We start from the raw sequence: 12155 nt of genomic DNA, 5'->3' as shown, positions 1-12155 counted from the left end.
ACAACTACCACTGTCTATAATGATCTTACACCCTTTATCTCCACATTTAATGTAAGTGTAAAATATAACAGTTCTTCTCCAATTCTTAATTCCTTTAGGTTGTGTTAAAGCACATCTAACCACACCTAACCTGGTTGTCTTGATTTGAGTGGATATAGACCTAACACATCCTAGCAAGTTAGACTCATCATCCTCATCATTTAGATCTTGAAAATCATTGGGATTGGGTTCATATACCTTATCATCACAATTATCATCTTCACCTATATCCTCTTGCCCCTTGATGAACAAAGCTTTATTAGGGTTGCTAGAGGAAATATGACCAAAGCCCGGACACTTAAAACACTGAATTCTTGAAGTTCTAGGTGCTTCATGAAAAATACCCTTACCTTTGTCTTCCCTAGGTATCGGGGAAATCAAAGAATTTGGTTTACGGGGTGGGGCACCTAATATAGAATTATTACTACCAGGTTGAGATCTAAAAGGGGTACTACGAGTGTCCTGATGTCTTGTCCACTGGCTTTTTGTGACCAAGTCATAATTTTGTACTAGGGTATAAGCTTCATCAAGGGTGGAAACACCCCTAAGCACAACCTCTCGTCTAAGGTCATCGTTTAAGCCTTTTCGAAATCTACTTAAGGTCATCACTCCATCCTCCCTAACTGCATACCTCATCCTATATTCATCAAATTGTGCCACATATTCATTGGCAGACTTGCCTCCTTGTCTAAGGTTATTCCACTAGTCTAAAAGATTTCCTCTATAAGAACGAGGTAAGTACTTTTCTTCTAACTTAGTCTTCATTTCAACCCAATCAGTAATAGGGGGTTGACCTCTCCTAATCAAAGACTCTTCTACACTTTCCCAATAGAGCTGAGCGGTTCCACTAAGTTTCATCTTTGCAAATCTTACCCTTCTATTCTCAGATAGATTATACTAGCCAAAGAATTGATCCATGTCACGGATCCATTTATCAAAAATCCACAAGTTAAGTTGACCCTCAAAAGTTGGGGCTTCTACCTTAATATGCCTCATGACTCGCTTGTCAGGGTCATCATATTCGTGATGGCCCTGATTGCGGTTGTACTGACGGTTCCTAGGATGAACTGGTCTTTGACGGTAGTCATTGGAATGCTCACTATCATTAGGGTCATCAAAGTCATTGTGACCCTGGTGTTGGTTATGGTGGTGGTTCCTGCAAGGAACTGGTCTTTAAGGATTTTTATGGTTGTCATTTGAATGTTCACTCTCACTAAACTGTCTTATTTACAAAGTTTCTATAGACTCCATCCTCCCAGAAAGATTGTTCATTTGATTGGACATGTTGCCCATTTTCGTTCGCATAAGTTGTAATTTTTCTTGAATATCTCTAAGAACATTACTGGAGTTCGGGTCCATGGTAGCTATGACTTCTAGATTGTGTACTAGACGACCACTACGTAAATGCATGCAAAAACTAATAATGAGACTGAGATCACAAAATAACACTTGCAAGTAAAATGCAAAATAAAATTATAGCTAATAAAAATAAAATAAATAAAGAAAAATAAATAAAGAATTTTTTTTTTAATTATTATCTTGGAAACTAAGTAATGATAGATTAAACTTGGAAAAATGCAAGCAAGCAGTGTAAGTTCTCTAAATGCACACAAGTAATCCAAACACAATGTTTTAGTTTTCCCACTAATTTAACCAAGCTCCACAATTAACTAAGAGGATCAAATCTTCAATTACTCAAAATTAAAGTAATTCAATTTAAAAGCGGGCTATGTAATCTAGCTATGGGCAAGCACAAAGAATAATATTGATGCTAAATACTGATCAACAAGTGTAAAAACATACCAGAATGATGATTTTCAATGGGTAAAAATTATGATCATATGATGTGGCAGTGAATGATTACGTGGCAGTTGACATGGCAGGACATGCTGACAAGGCAGATGATGCGGCGGGTAACGCTGACGTGGCAAGAACTGTGACATGGCAGACGACGTGGCAAGACAGCTGCCGTGGCAGGTGCCACTGATGATATGATGTGTTGCTGACGTGTCTAGGTTAATTATTTACCAGCTTTGTTTTCCTTCTTCCCTGACGTCTGTGATCGGTTGCCATTGCTGAACGGTGAGGGCACTGTGGCTGGTGGCATTGCGGCTGGTGCTGTTACTAGGGGCGGCCGATGGCGCTGTCGTTGCTATGTTGTGGGTGGCTGTTGCTGGTGGTTTTGTGCTGCTGAAGCCGGAGATCCACTGATGTCACTTGCAGTGTCAATCTGGTGATGCGAGATGGTGGCTGATGGCGCTGCCTTTGCTGCTATTGGGGGCGGCTGATGGTGCTGCCGTTGCTGTGTTGTGGGTGGCTGTTGCTGGTGGTTTTGTGCCGCTGAAGCCGGAGATCCACTGATGTCGCTTGCAGTGTCAATCTGGTGGTGTGAGATGGTGGCTGGATGGTTGATCTGTTGCTGCGTGGATCTTGGTATGACCGGCGTTGATGGAGTGATAATTTTGACTTCGGCGGCTACGGAGAAGATGAACATTAGGTGTTTTTTTTTTTTCCTTAATCAGAACAGTAGTAGTTTTTTTTTTTTGAACAGTAATGATTTTTTTTCTCAGATTAATCTAGGGTTAAACATAAACACATAGATCGTTTAATTGTAAGAACAATTAAAAGCTGTGCTCTGATATCAAATTTGATGCGAAATAATAAATAATAAGAATTAAAATAAGAAAAGAAAGAAGCTTTAGAGAAAGAAAGAAGCTAAAGAAGAGGAAGAAAGGGGATTGGAGATCTGCAAAGTCTGTAATTTTTCATTAATCATCAAAAGTTCCTTTCAAAATGAGAAAAGAACATATAAATAGTAAACCCTAAAACATTCTGCTATTGGGCTCGGCCCATCAAATCAGACTATTTAACATAAATAATGAAATAACAATGAGCATGCCTAAATAGGCTAAATAAATAAAATAACAATAAAATAGGTTCAAATGGGCTTAGTCTCCCAACCAAAGCGTGACAGGTTGGGCCATCCTACGTCGTCTCCGTCTATATACTCATGTAATCTGCGGTGTGGGCCTGGTGTCCTCACCACAGTATGTAAAATTCATGTCTTTTCTCACCCTGTCCTAGACAAGATATTTGAAGTTAAATGCTTGTCTCAACTAGAAAAGGCATCTGTAGCTTTGAGCTGTGCAGAATGAATATTAATGCAGGAACCTTGGACCTGTCAGGTAATCGGATTAAATGTTTAATGCTGGTGATGCCTTTGGTTCCTTGCGTTACAAAATGACAAGAATGGACGGCAAATCACTAGAAAATCTTGCGATGGAGATGGGGAAAACTAAAAATGAAATCCAGAAACTGTATTCATATTTTTCAAGGCAGGAAATAGACTTCCAATTCCTGCAAAACTGCAAGCTCCTTAAAAGTAAAAAAAAACTCCCTAGCTAGCTCCTTGATGAACAAGAAGATTTTATTAGTAATCCAGCATCCAGTCCAAAATAAGTCAGGGCTCCTTACACTAACATATTCCTCACATCACAATGAGTCACAGGTTGTGCGCAAGGATTCGTACTAATCCAGGAAAAGGTTAACAGTCATATGTTTGAGGATTGCAGGCATCTGCATAAGTTATTTTTCAAAGCCAACTAGCTAGTGATTTCAAAGCCAACTAGCACTGGGAAAGTGTCTGGAAGTGGCATTGTGCACTCCTCGCCGCCGAAATATATTCTTCGAGGTAAGGCCCGTCCATTTCTTAATGTGAACATGCCTGAGTCCTTTTCGAAGAGTATCTCTGTCGATACCGAGCCCAGTTGCCGATGTTCGGCTTGCAAAAGTTCATTATTGTAAGCCTGCAAACCCCAGAAGAGGGCAACCTCATCTGCAAGGAAGCCAGTTATCACGGTATTCATGCAGTTCATTTAACTTAATTCAATCCCATTTATTACATTTTAACCACCATTTTACTCCAAGTTAGTCCAGGAAACCATACCAAATTTACAATATCATTTAGATAATCGCAGCACATCAAATCTATGATTTCTGAGTTTATGTCCAGGCTTATTTCAGCCCAAAGTAATTTTCCATTTACAGGCTTGAACCAGAAAAAGTGCAGCTTAGCTATATTGATTTTCCATCATATTTTCTCCTAGATGATTTTCAAGTATTAAAGAGAATTTTAACTTTAAAGGGAAGTCAAACCCAGCAGTTGGGAGCAGAGTACTGTTGAAGCTAAATGTAGTTGAATTCTGCTTGAAACCCAGCAGTCAGACGAGTTGCTTTCATGATAAAATTCAGTGCATTAATGAAAAATACCTTACGCATGAAACAGTACTTTGGTCTGCATCTCTGAATCCACAGCTGCAGTCAGGGCATGCTGTGACTTGAGGGTTATAGAATGCCGAAAGCGAGACACAACAACCAGGTGTTTTGTTAGCCAAAAAAAGTTGAGTAAGTGCATGTTGATTTCAATGTTCTGAAAACAACAAAATTAGGAAATTACTGATAGTGTAAATAAAGACAAGATCATCATTGAAGAAAAATGAATCCTCACGAGCATAGCATATTTAAAAAACAAAGACAAAAATTAGATCTTTTCAAGGCAACTCCATAACACTGATTGCTGTCTATCTGCAGGCATATAGCTATCAAGAAACACAGAACCATCTTTCAATCTACGTTTAACTTATGGAGAAGAAGCAATTTAGAAATGAACATTCTAATTGGTCTTTATCAACAAATTATTCAGCCTTGCAAGTCTATGTTAAACCAGGCTAAACGTTCAATCTACGTTTAACTTATGGAGAAGAAGCAATCGGAAGGCATTATGACATAAAACGGTTAAACAACTTAACCATTCCAACTGCTGAAAAAAACTCTCAATTTTAAACTAGTTAGGTTCAGCTACAAGTATTCACTTAGACCATTAAGTTCGATTCTGAGCTAAGTTTTCTGTACACTATCAAGAGGTCAAGTCGAGTTGTTTTTATCAACTTCTTTCCCTTCCTGGATTCCACCAGTAAAATCTTGTAACCGCTATATGATACAATCATGCAGATCCTTGGCGCTACTTTTAATCCTTTAGGTATTTACTCTTTTCCTACACCTTTTGCTCTCAGCTTTTGATCCCTGTTCTTGTGTCACTCAGAAAACAATGTAGAAATTCTTATTTTTAGAATTCCAGACAAATTATTCACTTTCATGTTGCATATGATGTGATAAAATTAACAAAGCAAAAGCTTGTCATGAATAAACATACTGACCGCATATCCATCACTTCTCCAATCATGGATATCGAAAGTAACTGTAATGTTTCCATGGGGATCCAAAGGGTCATAACAATCTGCATATAAGAGAAGAGGCGATAGTTATATATCATCAATAATCCATTAACTTTCTCCTGGAGAAAAATAAGAAAGGAGAAGTTCAATGCCTGAAAAAGTGCAGATAGAAAGTAACAACAATAACATCAACACGATGACCGTACATAAGAGATAATTATTTTCATCTTTGTTTGCAAGTAAGAGGATTCAGATGGATAATGGTGGATCGAAGTAGCTAAGAGAGGGGAGAAGAGATAAGGTTTATAGTTGAATGAGGCAATAAAGAGTCTTCAGGAACTGCATTAACAAGGGAAAACTGATCCGGTGCCATCTGAAGGGGAGTATACGGATGGCAACAAACAACAAGCATTGAAAACATCAACTATGTATATTCTAATTTAAACTGGCCAAAGTCTGTGGAGGACAAATTTAAAGATTCTGCACTATGCTTATATAGGCTACAGATCAACATGAACTTTTGGAAGATACTAGTTGTCTTGTATGGTGGCGAAACTTAAAAACCATCGTCATCAATTTTAAAAAACAGGTGTTTCTGTTACGAAGTACACTTATATTCAAACAAGGATTTGAAAACTCGAGCTTTTATCATGAATGCAGACCATTTGGACGACAAATTAAAATTCTGATGCCCAAGCAGCTGTATTCGTCGCAAATGTGGGATCAGAAAGATATTCTCGGTAATATTATCTCAATCTCCTCTCTTAGGTCGACTTCAATACTGCGCTTAATGACCTAGATATATAGGAAGACATAACCTAAAAAAACACTTTGTTTGACAACCAGAAACAGCAGTTCGAAGCTATGTCGTTCCATCATTCTGTAACATCAAATGGTTCTTTAGATCACATGCTTCAGGGTTTCTCTCTAAAGCACTGATGGAAGCTAGATTTCAGTGAAAAAAATAAAGGCGTCTTGCCAATATTGCTAACAGCGCAACATTTGACACCCTTAATTATTCTACCTGAAAATTAAAATAGTAGACAACAAGAATTTCTCAAATCCGAAGCATAGTTCATGTATGAGAGTTCCTAGCTAGCTAGCTATCTAGTAAATTAATTTGTTGAAGTAGCAGGGATATTTTGTTTTGAGAAATTAAACATTCAAAAATTTCTTGTTATATATTAATGGTTGGAAAATAATATAAATTATATTTTAGCATCTCACATAATAATTGAAGTTATTGAATTAAATTAGTTCTTTAATATAGTATTAGAGTCTTGATGACCAAGTGGTTACAAATTTGAATCTCACAATCCCTATTTATTTAATAAAAATTAAAAATAAGTAGTATGAACCTATATAAGTTTCAAAATTAAAGAGTTTTTACTTGTACTAGCTTAAACTTTTAATTTAAGATGGTTCTTTGACATAGAATATAACCTTGATGACTAAGCAGTTACAAGTTCAAATCTCACTATCTTCATTTATTTAATAAAAATTAAATATAATATAATATAAATCTATACAACTTTCAAGCTTAAATATATTAAAAAATAATATAAATTATATTTTAAAATTATATCTAATAACTTAAATTTTTAGGTTAAATTATTCTATTTCTATACTAATTTAAGAGAGAAATGAGGAAACACGAGTGAACCATGGCCTAAACAATTGAAGAAATAAATTCTCTTTCAATATTTATGTGTTGTCATGCTGTCCAGAGATGCATATATAATTTATTTATTTGCTCACAATTGCCACTTACCAGCCCTGTTCACCTACTAGTTATAACTAAGATTTTCGGTTGAAGAATTAAGAACTTCATCAGTTATTCGACACGAAGTGACAGTAACAACGTAAGACTTGTCAGGCAGTCGTTGAACAAGGAGCAACCACCTAGTTTATCTGCATAAATTGAATCCACCAGATATCTGGACTGCAAGAACCACTACGTACAATCATTTAACGGTGATATTGACTAGAAAACTCTGAAAGTAGCAAAGGAAGAAAACGTTTGCGACTGATCTAACTAGTGCAGAAGACATACTTTCTTGGAACATTTATAGAGCGGCTCGTGTACAATAACATCAACAATAACAATAAAAGCCAACGACATAGCTTAATCTGTCATTGCAACAGTCTAAGGAATGCCCCTACTTGTGGTTGACCTTTCGGAACACACTTTTTATAAACACAAGTACTCAAGGAAACAATTATGTTAGTAAATTGTGGTGAAATTTACTATTTTTTTTTTGTTATTTTGTTTTGGTATATATCAATGATAATTTTTAATCAATGTATATTAGGGGAATTACAATAGAAAAAAAAAAGAAATAAATAATAATAATAATAATAATAATAATAATAATAATAATAATAATGTGCCATTATTATAAACAGTATTATCAATAAAATAAACTTATCGCTAATATCCAACGGTAAATCTTTCAATAATATTTAAATAATAACCTGACGAGCAACCTCATCACCCCTCCCCCATTTCTTCTTCTTCTACTTTCATTTTTTTTTTTTATGAAATTAACAGCAACCACCATGTTTTATTACAAATTAAACTCTCATTACCACAAATCTGACCACCCCAACATTGTCTATTGACTTCCTGTTCTAGTTTAATTGTTTGAGATTTTAAAAAATTATATTTGCTTGTAATTTGATGAAATTGATTTTTATTTGTGAAATGGCATTATTTAATAGGCATGTTTCATATTTTATCAATTTTATTCTTAAGTTGAAAATTTCAGTAAATATAGAGGAATTTGAATTTTGGTAGAAACTTGATAATATTGAAGAGTATCATTCTTAGATGTATCTAGTTCTATTAACATGCATGAAGTTGTAGATAATAATAATAATTTTTATAAGAGTATGGTTATGAATGCAATAAGAATGAATTAAGGTTATGCAAGTGAATGTTCAATCGTAGATGAAGAACCAAACATAGATATAACTAGGTTTTTTGATCTTTTGAAAAACTTAAACAAACCATTATAAAATGGATACACAAATCACATTAAATTATTGGTCGTTGCACAGATATTCACTATAAGTCATATTATGAGCTAAGTGAGACTAGTTATGATGAAATTATTGAATGGACGAAAATCATTTTATCTGAAGAAAATAAGCTAGAAGAGAACTTATATGCTAATTCTATGATGAAATTTCTTTAGCCTAAGATACCAAAAAATTACAAGTTCAGAAAAAATATAAATAACTTTGTTGGTAGAGTTTAAAGGGAGTTGCACTATTAGTACTATTGAGTAAAGAATTATATAATATGATATAAAATAAGCAGATATTTCTTGATTTTGATGTAACTCAATGAAACTGAAAACATTCGGAAGGTCTGAAGATATTTGATCCATGGACAGTAGCGACACGGATCAGTCCCTTGCAAGTGGGGCAGTTCCATATTCTTCTTTAAAAAAAAAAAAAAAACAAATTATCAAGAATAGCGAAAAACAGAATGGGAAAATCCTGTAAAGGAAATAGAACTGGGAAAAAAAACTATGAAATGAAGGGAAAAAATGCCTTTCCGACGCAAGGGATTGTGAAATTACTGTTACTTAATTCTTTTCCTCTATTACTCTTGACTTAATTTGGTGATATATCATGGGATATGCTAAAATAAGTGTTGGCCATTTTCTTTATCATTTGGAATTTGATTATTTAGATTTAACTATGCTTTTGAATCTCTCGCGGTGGAAGAGGCCATGGTTCTTGCGTCCATTTCTGTAACTGGACATGAAGGGGGCGGGCTTGATCTTGAACCGTGCAAGCTCCTTAGGGCTAGCATTGTAGAAAGAGAACCTTCAACCTCCTCTTCCCATCGTTTACTCAATCAACAACAGCAACAACAATCATATAATAATTAAAAAAATGATCACCTAAAGTTTAGTGCTGACATAATGGAATTATATACAACACGTTTATGATCCCAAGACTAAAGGGATTACGATCAAGCTATGATCCTTATTGTAAAGATACGGAAATAATTCCCTCTGATCAATTGAGTAGCTATTCATAAGCATAAGTGATGTTGACAAATCAACCAGCCAAGAACATATAAACAAATTCTCTAACAAATAATTAAATGGGCACGGGGTACTGCTGAATCATGCGTATTAAATCCAAACTATACAGATGTGATATGGGTGTTACAATATATATATCTACCAAAAGATTTTATTCTTCATGACTTGTCTAGAAATTTGAATCTTACAGGAAGGGAAGGATCCCGAGCCTATAAAAAAGAAGAAACAAAGAAAGAAAAGAGTTGCCAGCAGCCAATAACAATATTGTAGTTCAAGGAAAATGATTATTTTTTTCTTTGGAATAAGCTTGATGGATCTTTAATTATATATAACGATGAAAGCACTTCTCTTTAATATATATATATATATATATATATATATTTTATGCTTTCGTTTATTTTAGTTTGTGGGCATATAAGAAATTAAATCGTGGGTAATCTGGACGATACTGACAATTTGAAGCTAAATCAATTATAAGCAACCACGACAAATTAAAGTAGTAGAAATAAAGCAATAGAGAACCAATTAATTTATTACCTCTGCCAGTTTGCTAACCTTGACTAATCTGATTTCTGGCTATATATAGTGTGCAACAGAGGGAGCCTTGAAAACATACGAAACGACAGAAGAATAAGATGGCTGGATATCCAGGGACTGTTGAGGATGAAGAGAGCATGTATAGTGGGAAAAAACCCCAGCCTTCTGCAACAACTCCAATAATGTCAGTGTGCAAGACTTCATACAATCATGCTACTCTCCTTTCAAATTCACAAGATGATCAGTGATACATATTGCTATTAACTAGAACAAATGAATAAAACAATATTAATCCCTTTGTTTTCCAAATAATTTTGCAGGGCAGAGGTAGTTCAAAACGAAGGAGGGATCCAGAAGAAGAAATCCCTGACATTAAGAGAGATATTGGGTTTGGAAGACCTCTTTTCCTTGACGGTAAATACTGTGATTTCAATCAAATTAAGTGTGTTTGTGTATGTATACATAATGTCTTATGCATTTAAGGCAAAACGCTTACCATGCAAAATGTTTCTGTGCACGCAGACATGGAGAGCATCAGTGGCTGAGCTCCTGGGCACAGCTGTTCTTGTTTTTGCACTGGACACCATAGTCATTTCAACAATTCAGACTCAGACAACGACACCCAACCTTATATTGTCAACCCTTGTTGCCATCATTGTCACGATTCTCCTACTTGCTACCTATCCCATTTCTGGTGGCCACATTAATCCTATTGTCACTTTCGCCGCCTTACTAACTGGCCTTATTTCCATCTCAAAAGCTTTTATCTATATCTTGGCTCAATGCGTTGGTGGCATTGTAGGTGCACTGGCACTAAAAGCGGTGGTCAACAGCGAAATTGAACAAGCTTTCTCTCTCGGAGGCTGTACCCTCACCGTTGTTGCACCGGGACCAGATGGGCCGACTGTGGTAGGCCTGGAGACAGGACAGGCTCTTTGGCTAGAGATAATTTGTGGGTTTGTTTTTCTTTTCGCTTCAGTGTGGATGGCCTTCGATCATCGCCAAGCCAAGGGTTTGGGCAGAGTTAACGTCTTGATCATCGTCGGAATAGTACTTGGCCTTCTCGTGTATGTCTCTACCACAGTCACGGCTACGAAAGGCTACGCCGGAGCAGGGCTGAATCCGGCAAGGTGTTTGGGACCAGCCATTGTTAGAGGGGGGCATCTTTGGAATGGGCATTGGGTGTTTTGGGTAGGGCCAGCCATTGCTTGTGTGGCATTCGCCATATACACAAAGGTCATTCCAAGCCAACTTCCCCACACCATGGAGTAAAACCTAACTGAAAGTCAAGGATTCCTCGGGCATAAAGTTATGTTCAAGTTTGAAAATAATGCCGAGAGATAAATTCTTTTAATGTTGTTCACCTGTTCAATTATTGATCAGGTTGTAATAATGTTGTAAAAAAAACTTGTAATAATTTGTTTCGTTGTCTACAATGTAACAAGTTTTAATGCATATAAGTTCGATATGTTTTTTATTTTTGTATTTGGAAATATAATTATTTTTGTGTTTGGAAATATAATTATATTTGTGTTTTTTTTTTGGTTTTTTTGTTAAAATTATATTTTTTATATATGTTTTGAATTGTTTTGAGGCACTAATCTTAAAAATAATTTTTTTAAAATAAAAAATATCATTTTAATATATTTAATAACAAAAAATACTTTAAAAACAACTACAACCACACTCTCAAATAAACATTCAAAGCCATCCCGTGGCTAAACAGGATTTAAAAAAAATTGTAATAATTATTGCATTAGGACATCCGGAGGGCAAACCAACAGATGAAGAAATCGAAAACCTCTAAAGCACTAACCCGCTTGTATTGATCGTAAAATAACTCTAAAATCTTAAAAACAAATATGGGATGTATTGCTTCAAGAAGGAACAAACCATGGAAATGCATTTATATTAGAATTTGTTGCATATTTTCCTTTTAAATGTTAAAAATAAATTTTTTTAAAATAAAAACTGTAAACAGCCGACTTGAACATTGTTTCACCATGGGCCACATCATCCGACTGTGTTTGTGCTGTTAAATTTTTTATCATTGTCGGAATTGTCTCGGGCCTCTTCTTGTTTCATTTCGACCACTGTCACAGCTATGGCGGGGACAGGGCTAAATCCAGCAACGTGTCTGGGCCCAGAAACGAGGGTGTCTTCTTTGGAATGGGCATTGGGTATTGTGGGTTGGACCTGCTTTTGCTCCATACACAAAGCTCACTCCACTTGAACATTCCCACGAGACAGCATAGACTAAAACAATATTCATGAATCCCTCAAG

General features: G+C 35.6%; 1 protein-coding gene across 1 annotated transcript; it reads left to right on the top strand.

Moving 5' to 3' along the window:
• Positions 1-9969: 9969 nt before the first annotated feature.
• LOC118040530 (uncharacterized) lies at positions 9970-11154 on the top strand. The gene is made up of 3 exons (XM_035047495.2): positions 9970-10055; positions 10192-10285; positions 10394-11154. Exons 1-3 carry the CDS (start codon positions 9970-9972, stop codon positions 11141-11143), a joined length of 930 nt encoding a protein of 309 aa, XP_034903386.1. The 3' UTR covers positions 11144-11154.
• Positions 11155-12155: the final 1001 nt, after the last annotated feature.

The sequence above is a fragment of the Populus alba genome, chromosome 4 (assembly GCF_005239225.2).
Source record: "Populus alba chromosome 4, ASM523922v2, whole genome shotgun sequence".
Lineage (NCBI taxonomy): Eukaryota > Viridiplantae > Streptophyta > Magnoliopsida > Malpighiales > Salicaceae > Populus > Populus alba.
This window is presented reverse-complemented; position numbering and strand designations above follow the sequence as displayed.